Source organism: Eriocheir sinensis, chromosome 32 (assembly GCF_024679095.1).
Source record: "Eriocheir sinensis breed Jianghai 21 chromosome 32, ASM2467909v1, whole genome shotgun sequence".
Lineage (NCBI taxonomy): Eukaryota > Metazoa > Arthropoda > Malacostraca > Decapoda > Varunidae > Eriocheir > Eriocheir sinensis.
Window position 1 is genome coordinate 10,770,457 of NC_066540.1, and position 18,056 is coordinate 10,788,512.

An 18,056-nucleotide genomic window follows, 5' to 3' on the forward strand; every position below is an offset into this window, starting at 1 on the left:
TTTCAGTCAAACTCCTGGAGGGTATCGCTGCCGTCAGAGCACCTCCATTCAAGGTTCCACAATACCAATACAGGAAAGCAGGATGAGTGACCCTGTCTCTCCTTCCACTTTGTCACCAACTGTGAAGAAAGAATACCATTCAGTGCAAGGTGAGTCCGTTTTAGAGGGACTTCAGTACTGCAGTCTCCTTGATAAAGATAAGTACTTGAATAGCTTAGAATAACTTTGGATTGAGTAATTACCCTACAGAGTTCATAGATTTAAGGAATGACTATACACAAAACTTGAAGCACAATTGTTTGTGATGTAAATATTTTACTATAGTAAGTACAGAAAATATGAAACCGCTATTATTTTGTGCATCCAGTTCCCAATTTATTCTCCATTGACAGGCATGGAATTTCTATTTCTGTGGAACTCAGTAATTGTGGCAGATACCCATTTTTCCAGTCTCGTGACTAATCTATCATGTACAAGGATGATCTAAAGTATTCTAAACTGGTAATCAGGCAAGTCTGTATTTATCTTCAGCAACTCTTGACAATGTGGAATGTGAGGGGAGCATGAGGGAGTAGTCAATGCTTTTGAAATGGTAGATTGATGTGATAAGTGTATTTGAAACAAAAAAAAATTAAAGTTGATGGTTTGGAGAATGATGTGGAGGTGTAATGCATTAAATTAGAAGTGGATGAGTGAATGAAAAAAAAGAGAGGGAAAGGATTTGATTCTCATAGGAATAAGGAATAAACTGTGATGATGAATTTAATGTGGTAGGATGATAGCTAACAAAAATATTAGGGCAATCATTTAGAGGGGTGATTTGGGGTTAAGTATATTAAATTAACTGAACCTGCCCCTGATTTTTTTGTGTGATAACAATTGCCGAGTAACCTTGCAAGAATCCCCCAACCACCGCTGAGCTTATTAACCCTCTCGTGCACAATGACGCGTTTAGCGTCATCAAAGGGTAAAAGGTCCTGGCGCACGATGATGCAAAACGCATCATAAAAGTTAAAAAAAAATTGATTAAAAATTAAGTTTTCGGTGAAAGTGCGTCAAATTTGGGAGCATCATTTGTTGGGATAAGTTTCTTCATGGTAACATATGGCAACCTTTCTAAGGAGCGTAGATGAGGAGCGTGGAGCGATTTTTAGTTGCTACCCTACTCTGACCCTACTCCTACCCTACTCTCGGTGTAACTCGGGAACTATTAGGTGTATGAGGATTTTGAGGATACCATAAGAATCCTCACTAAATTCCGCTTCGAAACATATATTTGGCTAAAAAAGTTGGCCCACAAAATTTCAAGCTAACGAGTGGGGAAGAATTGGTACTTAGGATTTATTGTCTACGATACTCTATATGGAGACTTGAAACAAGTTTGTATTGTTTATATATATATTTTCCTCTTTTTATTTGTGCATGTTCTAGTACAAGTCTTTATGAAGCCATTGATACCAAATTTATTGGGGTACGAAGTATCTGTGAGGGTAAAATACGTCCGGGAATGTAGAGTATCGCGGCGGCCAAAAAAGGCCGGTCGGACCTGAGAAATGCATAATGAGTGGAACAGAAACTTATTGGAAACTTTGGTGTGCGAGAGGGTTAAGGTGGTGCTGTGAGTGTTATAGTAAGTATAATGTTATGTTGATACAGTGTTTGGTAGGAAAATATGTTCAAATAGAGATATAATATGCACAAAAAAGTAGGTAAATCGTTTGCCCAATATCCATTTTAAATTTTTAGTTATTTAAATTTTTTTATAGCAAAAGAAACAGTTCAAGCCCCCCCCCCCCAAAAAAAAATAAGTCCACTAATCACTGCTCCTATAGAACAAAGTAAAGAGGAGTTGCTAAAAGAGAGGTCAAATTCTGGAGGAGAGGTGTCTTGATAGTCCTCTCTTGAAGGAGGTCACATCGTAGACAGGAAGAAATAGAGACGAAGGAAACCTGTGCCAGAATCTACCAGTAAAAGGGATGAAAGAAAGAAGATGCTGATTAACTCTTTCATAAGGGGTTTGGACAGTATAGGGATGAGCTTGAGTAGAAAGTTGAGTGTAGCAGAGCAACCGGAGGGGGGTAGACATGCAGATAGCAAGTTCAGAAGAGCAGTCAGCATGAAAATATTGGTAAAAGGTAAAAAGAGATGCAACACAGCTACAAAATTTAAGAGGTAGGAGACTGTCAGCAAGAGGAGGGGAGTTGATGAGACGAAGAGCTGTAGACTTGGAGTCTGTTCCTATTGATTCTTCAATTCAGCTATCACGCATTTCTGCCATCATGTGCAGTTTCATAACCAATTAGGTGTGATAGTAGGGGGATGGGTGTATACTTTTAGAGCAAGATATGATTTGGGCATCTAATCCCTATGCTCATTAATGGACCACTGGCAATGCTACACAACACTGCATGGCTAATGACTCAACTGTATGCAGAGCAGGCCTACTCTGGAGGTGGTGGGAGTGTGGCACAGGTACCCAATATCTTATGCTGATCAGATATTCCTAATTTTTTAAAGATTGTTCTTGGAATTTTTTCAGTCTTTGCCCAGTCAAATTTTTGCTGGATACTTGGAGTTTCTGGATACCAGGGGCTGGATACCTGGAGTTTTACTGTGACACGGTTACCCTTCATATAATGCAAATTAAATTAGGGGTGTAATAAAAATAACTATAGTAGTGAGGCCAGTCAGTAGAGCTCTGCTCTACTCCACCTCTCCCTGTGGTGTCTAAATCTTTTATGCAATAATTAATCAGAATTGCTGGTAATCTTTGGATCAGCCTTGCTTCATCTGTATCACCTCCACCCTGTGATAGGAACACTTTCAAGAAGAGATTATATAGACACCTAACCTAAACTGATGTTGTCTTTCAGCTACTTTTACTGTATTCAGTCGACTCCACTAAAAGAAATTACCTATAATAATAATGAAAGTCCCACCAGTCCCAAATTGATAAATCACTTTGAAATAACACCTCCATGTAGTCCAAATTCCATTTTACATGAATTTCTTTGGTACCATGTTAAATAGAGTGTATTGTATTATATTTTGTGTACAAAGTACAAGAAATATTGAAGAACTACATACAAATAGTAAAGTTCTTACAAGACATGTTATCTTATGTTTGACATTGGCACAACATAGAAGTATTTAGGTGTGTCATTAGTTGATGGTTGTAATTCAATGTGCATTGTTATATTTTGTTAGTGTAAGTATAAAGCTGTAATGAAAGTATATATGATATGGCTAGATAGTTCCATGCAACTAGTACTGCAACCCTATAAAAAGCAGAACTGTGCCAGCATCTGTAGAATGATTTTCATTTGTTTTGATTGTAAGAACAATAACAAATTTACCTTTCTAAGGAGGAAGGATTAGTTTATATTGTGTAAAGTGTAACATGTAGATGTGAATTGATTTATATTTATCGATGTTTCAGAATCAGGATCTGGAGCTTATTCTGACTTGAGAAGACAGTTTCATTTTTCAAGTGACTGCTCACCAAGGGAAAAGACAGAGAAGGAAGGAAAGAGTTGTGGACCTTCTCCAAGTACTCCCAAGTTTTATACTCCATGTCAGTCACCACATGACTGTCCATTGGTCTACCCTTCACCGAAAGAAGGAGATATCTCCAGTGACTTTGATGTATCGTCATCAAGTGAATTTGGACATGAGAGTGGCATCCATCCTCTCTCTTTGTTACACTCCAGAGATACCAGTTTGGAGGACATTAAGGAGGAAAATGAGGCTAAGGTTTCAGACTGCAATGTAGATTCAAGCTCATTAAAGCAATCACAATCAGCTACAAGTGATGTTACTGTCATGTCTGAACCACTGTCACCCATGCAAAGTGATAATCAAACAATAATAAGTGAATCAGACCACAGAAAACAGAAGAAAAGGAAGAAAGAATATAGTCAGTCTGATGCATTGAAAACGCCATATGAAAACAGTGAATCATCTGTTAAGGATGATTCTTTTCTGTCAAATATTAGTGATGATGTTTTTTTCAATGAGCCTAACATTGCCAGTGGAGTAGATTTAGATTTACAAGACTGTAATGCAGTAGAGCCAGCTCCTGTAAGCAACAATGAAAAAGACCTGAACAAGCTTCATCCACGCCTTCGTGCCCTGTCTCAGATGACTGATCATGTGTCTCCTGTGGGTCATCCAGTCATGACACAGTCGTCTCTGTTGAAACCAGTCTTCTCAGGTGCAGATATTGCCACAAGTTCCCCTATCTCTCCAAATTTGCAAAAAGGAAATAAGAATACAACATTTAGGAAAACAATGAGACAGTTAATAACTTCTGATTCCAAAGGGTCCATACAAAGTACAACATACTCTGAAGATAAGGAAAATCTCAATTCTACTCCAAAACAAGATAGTTTTGATAATGTCAATGTAATTGACGATTCTTGTGGTCTTAAAAGAAAAACATTAGAAGATCATGCCCATGGAAGACAGAGCAGTAATACTCATCAACCTTTGGGAACTTTCAAGATTCCTTCTAATGCCAGAGGAGTCAAGAGACCCCTGAGTTCCATCTCAACTCCTCCGGCTTGCACAGGTGGTGAGTCTTGCTCCACAGGGCTTACAAAAAGCATAGAAGTGTTTAATTTTGCTGAACACACTCCAAGAAAGCAAGATGCTAAGAGATGGCGCAGCAAGAGACAGAGTAGATCATCTTTTATGGATGTGGAAAAAAAAGAAGTTTATGGTCATCAGATCAAAAGGTATGTTTTTAATGTGATCAAAATGAAATATTGCATGTTTGTGTATATCTTTTTTTTTTTTTTTTTTTTTTTCCCACCACCATGGCTCCAAAGTTTGACCCATCCACTTTGGCTAACTTGAAGCTATGAGAGGCTGAGAAATGACTAAACATGGACTGAATATGAGGGTAACAAAACAGCATGGGGTGTGCATTAGCATGCTCCTCTCTTACCCATGGTGTCGCTAGTATATTTTTTTCTTTTTTCACACAAAAATCATTGTTACTGGGTATTTTTAGTTACAAATAAACTCATTTGTGATGGCTGGCATCCAGCCCTGACACTCCTACTGTCAACTGGCCCAGGAGTAAACTATCAAGCAAGCAGCTAGGAGCTGGCTGTCCTACAGTTTTGTTTTGTACCCCTGTATTTCACGTCTTCTTTTTAACAAACACTTAGGAATTTTATTCATTTGACTTACAACTTATTAAAGGAAAATTTCAGCCTTTAAGATGTAATTTGCATTATGGGGTAACATGGAATTATTCCACTCCTTTATTCTTTAAATGTAGGAAGTTGAATGCTGCTTGTGTTCCATGATCCTGTTGGCTACTTCATCATTCTCAGTTTGTCCCACTGCAGCAATTAATAATATGACTGCCATTTTTTCATCAAATGTTTAGTCTCCTTGACTCTTGGTGGGAAGTGTTGTATTAGAGTTTCAGATTATAGTCTTACCAAGAAACTGTGTAGCTCAACAAGGATAGAAAACTGCACAAGCTGAGGTGACAAGTATTTATTTTATATATTATTTGCCTTTTCTCGAGCTTTATTTGTAGATTCTCATTTTGTTGAATTGTTTTCAGAGATGATGAAGTAAAGCAACAAGTACCAAGCACTGTTAATGCTTCAGATGCATCAGAGGTAAGGAAGACTAGAATCTAACTTTTGATGGCCTGTAAGTTATTACTTTAACTCATGCATACTGTAGCTATGCTGGTAGATAAAATGAAATCAGAGATGTTTTTAAGGATAAGAGAATATTATACAGGTGAATAACATAGGGGACTGTGATAGCAGAGGATAGAGAGAAAAGTAGATTGCATATCAATAAGTGATATACTGGATAAGCACTTGATGGCCCTTCATGTTGACTGTAGGGCATTTATACTGACAAAGAAGATAAGATGTGTGCCAAGGTATCAAGTCAGGCTGTTAGGTATGATCTTTCTCTAGTGAACTAGATGTATCAAGGAAGGAACTTGATTCTGATCATATGGCAAGACACTGAGACAGTGATTATTAAGTTTGGCAGTTTTGTGATAAGAGTGCATGTTTTAAGGGTTGCTTAGTGAATTTTATTAGGGAGAACATTGAAAGTGATGGAGAACAAGGACTGTCATGTTCGATGTCCCTCATTTTTTTTTTTTTTTATTTATTTTTTTTTTTTTATTATTTTCTTTTTTTTTTATGAATGGACATTTGTAACAAGAAAGTTACACTAATAACTCTTTGCCACAGCTGGTGAGGTGGTACAGTGAGAGTGACATGAGTAAGGACGAGTCAGATCGAAAAATTCGCATCCCAGGGACCCCATCACCCTCACCAATGAGCACCTCTGCACATGCTTCCCAACACTTCTTGAGCTACCATACTCCAGCAAGGATACATGTGAGTCCTGTAGCAGGCTATTGTTTCAATGTTGCATCTCATTATGTAATGGTGATGTTAATCTTATGTAATTATGCAGTATGTATGAATGGTGGGGGCAGATCCATCATGATGAGGAATGTGGCATCCTCAACCTCCCTGAACTGTTCTTCTTTCTTTTTCTTTCCTTCCTGCTGGGGAGGAGGTGGCTGAGTGGTCAGCATGCGAGCGTGGGGAGCTCGGGGACCTAGGTTCGAGTCCCACTGATGCACACTGACAGTTTTCAACCCACATGCTACCCAGATCTTCAGTCAACCCTAACTTCAGTGACTTTGGTCAAGAGGAGCACCAGAGGGCAGCATGGGTCAAGCAAGAGTCATGTATTAAGGCAGCCACTATAAATAAAATTTGCCTGCACCACTAACTGGCTGAGGTCGTCCAAGAGACCTCTCAAGAAAGCCTACTGGCGCTATGGGCAGCACCTAAAAAGAAAAATCTCATTCCGGACCCAGGGGATTTATCCTTTCATGGGTCCTGCAGCACTGCTCTATGGTGAGCAGTCAGACAATCCCTTGATCTGGGCTGGTTGGGAGAGGGGGTTGCACCCCCTCCCCCACTAAAAACTCTTAACCAAAAAATAAAAAGTAGAGGTCAGGGACGTGGTGTTAGCCTCGACCCTAGTCCGGTTTTGTTGGGGAGCCTGACCATGCAGGAGGCTTCCACAGTGCTTCCGCATCGGGCAATCCTGCCGTCAGTGATGGGTGCTTACAGGATCCCTGCACTTCAAAGGAGGAAGGGCCCCCTAGCCCCTCTTTTTGTTTTGGGGGTGGCCAGGGTGGTGCCGAAGTGGTGCCTGCCCACAGAACCAGGCTTGGGGTTAACCTTCAGAGGGCTCTGCATGTGGAATCCTGGAATGTCCAGAGCCTCTTGAAGGATTACTAACTACCCTACCTATCAGATGAGCTCAGAAGACTGAGGGTGGACATAGTGGGACTGTCTGAGATGAGGTGACCTGGCAGTGGTGAGACTGATATAAGGGGTACACCTACTACTGGGCCAGAATGAGCAACGGTGCCTGTCTTATAGGGGTAGCTATAGGCATCTCCAACCAGCTGCAGCCTTTTGTGGTTGAGGTTACTCAGGTTGATGAGCATATGCGAGTGTGGCTTAAGCACACTCTGGGCTTCATGTCTCTTGCTGCAGCGTATGTTCCTACCAAGATGTGTGAGACTGAAGAAAAGAAGGTGTTCTATGCCAAACTCAATTTTATATTAGACCAGTGACCCCCCAGGACACACTCATTGTCTTGGGCGATTTCAATGCTGCAACTGGCACTGACAGGGTTGGCTATGAGTTATATATTGGTTCTCATGGTTCCAGTACCAGGAACACCAACAGCTTTCCTTAATTTTTCAAGATCTAGGAGGTTGAGAATTGCAGGCTCTTGGTACCAGAGACCAGAGCTGCACCACTGTATAGCAATGCCTGAGGGGTAGCAAGGAGATTGACCACATCCTCGTAAGTACTTGTTGGAGGACCCCTCAGAACTTAGGGGTTTTCCGGAGTGCTGAGTTCTTTGGAATTGATTATAGGCTTGTTGCAACACTCAATCTTCTTGTCAGGCCAAAAAGAATCTTGAGATACAACAATAGTGTGTTCCATCTCGAGAGGCTGAAAGACCTGGGATGTGCTCAGGAGTATGTAGTGACAGTCTCAAATTGGTTCAATGTGCTTAGTACCCTTGAGGACCATGTGGAACTGTGGGATACCTTCAAATGTGAAACTTTTCAAGCTGCCAAGGAGTTCATTGGAGAGCACCTGAGATCTGGGAGTGGATTTCACTCGGCAGAGACACTGAAGAATATTGAGGAGTGACATTGCCAGGCTTGCTGGTAATCAGGACCAATATACAGTACCCTCTCGAGTTTCGCGCTCACTTTGTTCCGAAGGTATAGTGCCAAACTCGAGGATTGCGAAACTCGAGGTATTGAAAACACTGAAAAATCGCTTATCTGTTCTGGCCCGTGGAGATTTTATTTATTATTTTTTTTTTTTGTATTTATTTATTTATTTATTTTTTTACATGTTGGCTATGGCACCGGTAGACTGTACATCTGGGCCTGATGGTCGGCCCCGAGCCCGTCATGATGCAGGCAACTGTTTATAGTGGTGCTATTAAAATTGGCTCATGCTGCCCCCCGGAGCTCATTTTTTTCCTCCTTTACTCCCTTGTTATCTCAAAATATGTACCTTCGAAAAAGGAAGAAAACAGGAAGAGAGAACGGGTCGTTTTAAAGCCACAGATGAAGCCTTACAATTTGCTGGGCTCTGAAAACACACTTGTGATTCACAGGGAGTCCGATGATGTCATCGCCAGTGCTCACCTGGTCAGTGGCCTCGCTTCCTTGGGGCAGTCACACTGGCCGTTTTCCTCTAACCGTTGTGGCTACTGGCAACGCCCGTGCGCCCATCCGGGAGCGAGTTGTCGGTTGTCCGTAACCTGGTGTCACACCGGGCCTTTAATTCTCCCCACCGCGTTGGCGGCAGCTTGGGCAACCGGCAAATCCAACTTTTCCGGGTGTGTGTCACACACGGCCAAGGTCGGTTGCCTGTATCCACATCCACAACATAAACAAAGCACTTGCCCTGTATCAACGTGGCGTCGTCTGCTAAAGTAAGGGCTGCCGCAGTTTGTGCTGCCATTACCCAAGTTATGGCCTTGTTGCATCAGTTAAATGGAAGGAAGAAGCTGTTGTGGGTGTGGCGTGTCTGTGGGTCCTCTGTGCCAGTTCTCATTGTCACCATTGTGCGTGAGCGGCCAACCCACCCATCTAGACTCCGACCACATAAACACGTGGATCGAGTAACAACAAAGACACACACACACACACACGCACGCACACACCAGACTCATCATGAACCATGGCAGATGTTTCTCACAAACAAAAATGGCTTTGCCATTACCTAGAGTGTTAGAACTTATTTGGTGAGTGGTTCATAAAAAACAAACATACCCAATGGCAAGAAGAGAGCAGTGTCAAAGACGACTGCTCTCTTCTTGCCTAGGTTTGGTTCATGTGAGCCACTCACCAAATACGTTCTAACACATTCAAGAAATGGTGAAGTCGTTTCAGTTTGTCAGAAACCTCTGTAATGGTTCCTAATGAGTCTGGTGTGTGTGTGTGTGTGTGTTTATTTATTTTTATTCAATCCATGTGAGCAGATGACGCCATGTCGATACAGGGCAAGTGCTTTGTTTACGTTGTGGATGTGGATACGGGCAACTGACCTTGGCCATGTGTGACGTACACCAGGAAAAGTTGGAGTTGCCGGTTGCCCAAGCTGTCACCAACACGGTGGGAAGAAAAAAGCAGTGTGACACCAGCTTATGGATAACCGTGAACTCGCTCCCAATTGGGCGTACGGGCGTTGCCCGTAGCCCCAACGGTTGGACGAAAACGGCCATTGTGATACCGCCTTAAGGCAGTGAAGATGCTGATATGGTGAGCATCAGCGATGACGTCATCAGACTCTTAGCGAATCACAAGCGTGTTTTCAGAACTGTCAGCCAATTGTAAGGCAGCCGCCTTCAACTGCGGCTTCAACCCCACTAGGCACAATACATTGGGCTCCCTTTCCTTCTGATAAAAAATTATTTTTGTTTTGCTTGATAGGACTCATCCTACATTTGCTTATGCTACTTTCAACTCATTTCCTTTGCCATTTACTCTTTTGGCTAAGCTTCTCCTTAAATACCACTTTCTCAACCTTTGATCTAATACTCTAGTTGAATTTCATCTCCGTTTGTGAATCTTTTTATTTCTTTATCTTCTTTTCTAAATAGCTCCTTTTTTTCTCTTTTTACATCAATTGTCTCTCTTAATCCATATTTTCTTTAAGTTCTTATTCTTTGCAAGTTTCCGTGTTCTGTTTATAATTCTTTTTACTTCCCCAGTCTTTAAACTTGCATGCATGCATGTGTGTGTGTGTGTGTGTGTGTGTGTGTAAGTGTGTGTGTGTGTGTGTGTGTAAGTGTAAGTGTGTGTGTGTGTGTGTGTGTGTGTGTGTGTGTGTGTGTGTGTGCTTGAATTTGTGTGGTTTTATTCCTGCCTTCCTGTGTCAGAGCATTCCTGGCACTCCATTACAGGAGTTTGGACAGACACCCCTGAGAGCTCCCAAAAGTGTGAGACGAGGGGTTCAACCTATTGAGTCTGAGTCACGCATATTAGGCACTCCAGACTACCTGGCTCCTGAATTACTTCTGCATCTTGGCCATGGTAATATATGAAATATAATGTATTTTAATTGGTACAACATTATCTGTATCACAGGGTCCCTTCAAGGTCTTGTGCTTTAGTATCCCTAATTATGAATGATCTACATTTTGAAGGTGCTTTTTTACATTTCATCATATTGTAATTTTTGGTTATATGAGAGTTAATTCAATTTTCATTACAATGTTATTGATTACTGTTCAGAAATCGAGTTCCAAGGGATATATGAAAAATTATTGTGCCATACAAGAAAGTAAATTTTCCCAACTGAGTAAAGAATACTGTAGCTGGAAATAACATGCTGAGGATGCTATATTTAATGGCTTATCATCCTATGATTGGGAAGTTGATGGCTGATATTTTGTCTTTTTGCCTTGTTTAGTTCTGAGGAGAATTTGATTGATATGCAACACTGAAATGGAAATTTATCTATAAACTTATTTATGGATTAGTATGTGAGGATAAGGAGAGAGGAAGAAATGAAATTCTAGAAAGATAAAATGTAATTGATATATTAGTAAAGTTGGGGGCATACACTATAGCTGTGCTTGGCTGCAGAGCTCATTTCCATTGCATTGGCCCTTTGAGCTTGTGGTGGGTAAGAACCCATTTTCCCCATGACACAGGATCAGTGTAACATCTAGGTTACCACAGTTTACCTTTCCTAGGTATCCCCACTTATTTCCCCAGGTACCCATTTATCAACCAGCCCGCTTGGGAGAATGAAGAGCTGGGTGAACTGCACGCCGACTGCCTGGGCTGGAATTTGAACCCATGTCCACAGATTTGTAACTAGTTATGCTAACCATTGGACCATGGAGATGATAAACATGAATTATTTCACAAGTTTATAAATGCCAAAATGAAGCACAGAAAATGTATTATCATATTGAAAAAGGAAAGTGTGATACGTATACGTAGAAGGGAAGGAAAATGAGTGATTTGTTAAATAGAAGCTTTCAATCTGGATTCACAAAGAAGACCAAGATTATATAGCTGCAAAGAGGAAATTGAAGGGAACTGGAGGTGCAAGAGCTGAATGTTGGAATTCTGAAAATTCACTTGTTAATAAAAATTCCTGAAAGAGATGAAACCAGTTGGATCAGATGAAGTGTCAGGATGGATATTAAAAGAGTTGATAGAACAGCTATAGTCAGACTCAGCTGTGAAGTCTGAATGGGCGGGGCTTGATCAGGGTCTCAGCATTGCCAAATCTAGCCTTCACAGTAAGGACAATTGTTGGAATAACTGGCATTGCACATGCAGGTGAGGGAGAAAATGACATGGTGACCTTGATCGCTGACATCAGGAAGTTTTTTTTTATTTTAACGTCCTGGTGTGTAGCACCTGTAGGCTTTCTTTAGGTGCCTGATGGTTGACCCGAGCCCATCATAGCGCAGGCAAGTGTATACATTGGCACCATCTATTCTCTACTGTTCCCCGGAGCTCCTTTTTTATTTAACCTGGACAGTTTCTTTAGAGTCCGGGGTAGTCTTAGGCCACTCGGCAGTGACTGAAAAATTCCAGGTGGTAGCGGCAGATTCGAACCCACATCATCCAGAACACGGCAAACGTGGGACTGGCACACTAACCACTCAGCCACCACCTCCTCACTATCACGTGTCATGGAATTTGTACAATTCTTTGCCAGTATTTTCAAAAGTGACACATTCATAGTACTATATAGCCTTATTTAATATATACAGGATATTTAATACACAATTTCAAATAGTAAATAGCTGACTAATGAGAGAGAGAGAGTAATGAATTGTGGGTGATACAGCAGCACTGTGGAGGCTCGGGTCCCACCCAAATGGACTTCATACTTGTGTCAGACTATAGCCGTGCTGAGATACAACATAACTGTGTCCCTTGTTAAAAGAAAAAGTTCCTACATAATGGGAAAGAGCAAATATATTGCCACTGTTTAAAGGGGGAGAGAAGGGTGATCTACTGAACTACAGACCAGTATCACTAACCAGCATAATATGTAAAAAGTGGGAAAATCTTTAAAGAAAGATGGACTAAATATTTAGAGAAATAAGCAGTTCAGATCTAGAAAGAGGAGGTCATGTGTTATGAATTTATTGAATTTTTATACAAGTGATAAATGTACAGGAAAGAGATGGATGGGTGCATTGTGTATACTTGGATAAAAAGAAAGCATTCAATAAGGTCCCACATCAGAGGTTGTTATGGAAATTTGAGAATATGGGAGGGGTGAAGGGGTCTATTGAAATGGGTGGAAAATTACTTAGAAGGAAGACAAGTGAGGACATTAGTAAGGAATGAATAGTTTGATTGGAATGAAGGCACAGTTGCCCAGGGGTCAGTGTTGGCACCAATAATGCTCATGATTTTTGTAAATGATTTGATGGATGGACTAGGGAGCTATGTCAGCCTTTTTGCAGATGATGAAAAGTTGATAATGAATAGATAGAGGGGTGAAGTGAATCATCTAATATTTTTATAGTAAACCTGTTGTGCATAGTATCCTCATGTAAAATCCTTCTTTTTCCAGGACCTGCAGTTGATTGGTGGGCCTTAGGGGTGTGCCTCTTTGAGTTCATGACTGGCATCCCACCTTTCAATGATGAAACTCCTGAGGCTGTATTCCACAACATTTTACAACGAGGTACGGTTATAGCTTTAACCTTTATACTCCATGTTTATAATTGTGAGTGATTGTCTGATACGTACATAAAAAACAGGTAAGATAATATAAATAGGTATCTTTTGTTTCATCTTTTATGCACTCAAATTGTTTAACAAAATTTGGGGTAATTATATATCATTTGAAAGCTTAGAAGCTGTTCCTTATATAGTAAAATTAGAGGTAAAAAAGATTATAATGAGTAGACAAAAAAAAAATATATATATATATAAGGTGTTTCCAACATTGTCTCGTACTGTTCATCCGCCACCATCAACACAGCATAGAATACTCACTTATCTATGTCAATAATAGCATGAAATACCACTGTCATTATATTGTATCAAGCATATTTTATGCCTGAAATGTTTATTTACCTGTGGACTTATATATATACAGCTACCTCTCATTTTATGTGAGCTTAATTTTTGCGAATTTGGTTTAACGCCATGTCAAAAACCCAATATATATTTTAAATTACACGATTTCTTTAAATTAATGTGATGTGATCCAAATCAAAATTTGTGGCAGGGATTTAGTTCTGAGTGACCACCAGATCCCAAGTGTTTTCCCATGTTTCCTGCTCTGTTTTGGCGGTTTGGGGCTACTTTTATGGGCGAGTTCTGCCGGAAGTGCTACAGAGAAGTTGGCAACGCTGACCTGCATGTTGTAAATATATTTATTTTAAATTGACATGCTGCCCATATTCCTGCAAGTACAAAGATGAACTGTATTCATATAATTTCCAATAGATAAAATAGGTGTTTCATGAGGATCTATAACTTAGTAAAGCATATTTTAGAAGGTGGTGGCTGAGTGGTCAGTGTGTGGGCGAAGTGTACCAGAAGACCTGGGTTCAATTTTTACATTCCATTACAATCTGGCAGTCTTCAGTCATCGCTAAGTGGCCTAAGACTAGCCACATGCTATCTTGATGACTACCTATCAACCTGAACTCTATTGAAACATGAGAGCAGCAAAGATGAGTTCCAATGGGCAGCATGCATCAGAGAAGATTGTGCCACAATAAAAGACTTGGTTGCACCACTAACAGACTGGGGCCAACCATCAGGCCCCATCAAGAGAACCTACCATTAATACAGGAAAAAAAAAAAAAAAAAAAAAAAAAAAGAGCATTGAATACACAAACATTAGATGAGAGAGAATTAAAGATCTTTGGGAAAGGCATTAGTCCTGCAGTGGACTATTAGTAGCTGAAGATGATGAGGATGATTTAATGATATTGAAAGTATCAAATGAACATAGGATTTGTACCTTGAGGATTAGTAGTGACAAATTTCATAAAATAATACATCATGTTGCCTTTTCCAACAGATATTCCCTGGCCAGAGAATGATGAGGCACTCTCCAAGGATGCTGTAGACTGTGTAGACAAGCTCCTTGAGTACGACCCTAAATTACGAGCAGATTTCGAATCTCTTAAAGCCTCTGCTCTTTTTACTAACACTGATTGGACGAATCTGAACAACATTCAGGCTCCATTCATCCCTCAACCTGATAATGCAATGGACACAACTTATTTTGAAGGTAAGTTAGTTTTTCATACTACACTTCTGTTCTGATCCTGTTCTGGCAACATGTGAAGAAGAAGAAGGCAGCTCCTCATATATATATATATATATATATATATATATATATATATATATATATATATATATATATATATCTATATATATATATATATATAGATATATATATATATATATATATATATATATATACATACTGGTAACTCTCCATTTACGCGAGTTTGGTTTACGTGTTTTTGAAATAACGCGGGGTCCAAAATCCAAAAAAAAAAATTATTTACACGTTTTTTCCACTTATACGCGATATTTTATGGATGTCTCACGCAACTGGACTCACATAGCGCCGCGGCCACACAGCAAAGCTCAGTTCTTCCCGCGCGCCACTTGAACAACAATACAGTAACCACGCTGCCATGCTGCTCAACAATAGGGGTGGGCAGGTACCGGTACTAACGGTACTAGCTATATGGTACAGTACCGGTACCAGACTGCTCGGTACTGGTACCAATACTAGCTAGCCACTCATGGTGTCCCTCATTTCTTCCTCACACGAGTGAGGCTGAGACTGAGTGCCTGAGTGGATATCTCGGTGATATGGATATTCTCTCTCTCTCTCCACTGAATGAAGTGAATAAGCATATTATTCCCACCATCACTCGTAGGTTATGACAGAGAACTAGGCAAGACACAATTCACACGTTTCTGGTGACACGCGCCATGCAGCTGTTTGTTGTATGGGTGTGGTTGTGTGGTTTGTAAACAATGCAAATGGCGGCCTGGCTGGTATTGCGCGAAATATCTCCTCGTACAAGACTCATGATGTACTGTTTCTGATATCATATTTACCCCATTATTCTCACTAATATTAATAATTAATAATGAACACATGGATATTTTTTTCCAATATGATTTTTTATGTAGCTTGTACTGCTCCTTAGTCATACAATCAAGCCACCTGTGACATCAAGATCAAGATCATACAAATGGTGCCCAACGAAAAAACGGGATAACAACAAGGCATGGGCAATCCTCCATCGATTTCAATTTTGTATAGTAGTTATTAGATCACTCTGTATTCTATGGTAACATATTATGAGACAGCTATGGACTATGAAGGATTATATACAATGATTACAGAAAGTTTGCCGTTATTGGATAAGACAAAAAAGACCCTTAAAAACACCCCAAAGAAGAAAAAAATCATTAAAAATTTGTACATTCAACATAACAAGGGCTAAACTTTCAGGCATTTTTATGTGAAAAAAGCTGCTATACTGAAATACGGTTTGTTTTTACAGAAACCTATTTCTTGTTTGATTTACATTGTTTTTGATTTATTGATTTCTCCAAGAACGCATAATACTTGCGTAAATTGAGATATATCTATATATATATATATATATATATATATATATATATATATATATATATATATATATATATATATATATATATATATATATATGTGTGTGTGTGTGTGTGTGTGTGTGTGGAATTTTTTTCACCTCTTGGTCTGCTGTGGGTCTCTCTCGAGACAGCCAGCCATTCCCCTACGGAAGAGCACAGAGCTCGTAGTACTGATCTTTGGGTAGGACTGAGACCACTCACACACAACACATCGTGACAACGAGGTCACAACTCCTTGCCTGACGTCGCGTACCTACTCACTGCTTAGGTGAACAGGGGCTACACGTGAAAGAAGATAAACTCAACTTATCTTCACCCGGCCAAGGAATCGAACCCCGGTCCTTCTGGTTGTGAGCCAGACGCTCTGCCCCTGAGCTACCGGGCCGTGTGTGTGTGCGTATGCCTTTCAATTTGAACAATTCCCAAATTCGAACACATTTATCAGACAAATTTTGTCCTCCAATTCCAATGTGCATCGCAATTCGAACACAAACAAATGGCTGTTGACGAAGCCACCAGTGTAGCCAGGTCGATGAATGTGATTCCGCGAACTCCAGCCTCAAAAAACGCCAACCAGCAACTGCCATTTTTTCCCTCACACTCCCTTGAAAAATGTGTGCGTGTGTTTGTTTATGTGGGTGTGGGTGTGAGAGAGAGGGAGAGAGACAGTTTGACTCCACTGGCACTGTGACCAAAGTGCTTATCTCCCCCTCCTTTCATCTGGATCCCACCCATCTGTGTGTGTGTGTGTGTGAGAGAGAGTCTCTCTCTCTCTCTCTCTCTCTCTCTCTCTCTCTCTCTCTCTCTCTCTCTCTCTCTCTCTCTCTCTCTCTCTCTCTCTCTCTCTCTCTCTCTCTCCTCTCTCTCTTCTCTCTCTCTCTCTGTCTCTCTCTCTCTTCTCTCTCTCTCTCTCTCTCTCTCTCTCTCTCTCTCTCTCTCTCTCTCTCTCTCTCTCTCTCTCTCTCTCTCTCTCTCTCTCTCTCTCTCTCTCTCTCTCTCTCTCTCTCTCTCTCTCTCGGGGGCTTCGTGGTGCAGTGGTTAGCACACTCGGCTCACAAACGAGAGAGCCCGGGTTCGATTCCCGGGTGGAGTGGAAAAATTTGGGCGGCTTTTCTGATACCCTACGCCCCTGTCCACCCAGCAGTGAATGGGTACCAGGTATTAATCAGGGGTTGTGTCCCGTCTCCTGGGATCTGTTCCCTTCTATAATTCCTTCCCTTTCTGTCTCTCTCCGGCATATGACCACAGATGTTGTGCCGACTGAATCAAAATAAAATTAAAACTGAAATAGAGGATTATTCATTAGAGGGTAACTTACTAATTTTGAGATGTTGACTGCTTATTTCTGGACAGAATATGATGCTGTTTATTATGGAGATAGTATTTTTCTCAGGAACTTACTAAATGATTGACTTTTCAATTGCCTGTTGTGCACCCACTGCCGCAGCTGCAAAATAGCTCGCAGAGAGGTTCAACTTGCTTACTGTTTCTATATTTCACTCACCGCTTACAAATATCACAAATGTACAAACTAGAACAAAACCAGGCAAATTAATGTTTTTCCTGCTGTGTATTCCCCCAGTGTGCATGCGTATTGAACAGCAGAGTGACTTATTTCCGCGAGGAGGTATTTCTCACAACACCGACTCCGTATAGTGGACCACTGCCACCATGTCCCGTCCTGAGCTGTGTTACGTATTTCCGCCGCCCAATACTGCGTGCTGAATAAATTTAAACTAACCAACTCTAACTTTGCGTACACCATTTGTTCCAAATTTGGCTGTGTGAATGGTTAAGCAGATAAAAT

General features: G+C 40.6%; 1 protein-coding gene across 4 annotated transcripts in view; it reads left to right on the plus strand.

The window, feature by feature from the left end:
• The window catches only part of LOC127006130 (serine/threonine-protein kinase greatwall-like), a 46,470-nt gene that overhangs the window by 22,412 nt on the left and 6,002 nt on the right, over positions 1 to 18,056 (plus strand). For 2 of the 4 annotated variants that reach the window (XM_050875662.1, XM_050875659.1), the window contains 7 exons: positions 7 to 149; positions 3,440 to 4,736; positions 5,582 to 5,639; positions 6,237 to 6,386; positions 10,489 to 10,642; positions 13,161 to 13,274; positions 14,628 to 14,840. In XM_050875662.1, the coding sequence (XP_050731619.1) occupies positions 7 to 149; positions 3,440 to 4,736; positions 5,582 to 5,639; positions 6,237 to 6,386; positions 10,489 to 10,642; positions 13,161 to 13,274; positions 14,628 to 14,840 (2,129 nt within the window). Of the gene's footprint in view, positions 1 to 6; positions 150 to 3,439; positions 4,737 to 5,581; positions 5,640 to 6,236; positions 6,387 to 10,488; positions 10,643 to 13,160; positions 13,275 to 14,627; positions 14,841 to 18,056 lie in introns of those variants that run through there. The other 2 variants (XM_050875661.1, XR_007759088.1) reach the window with 2 other exon arrangements.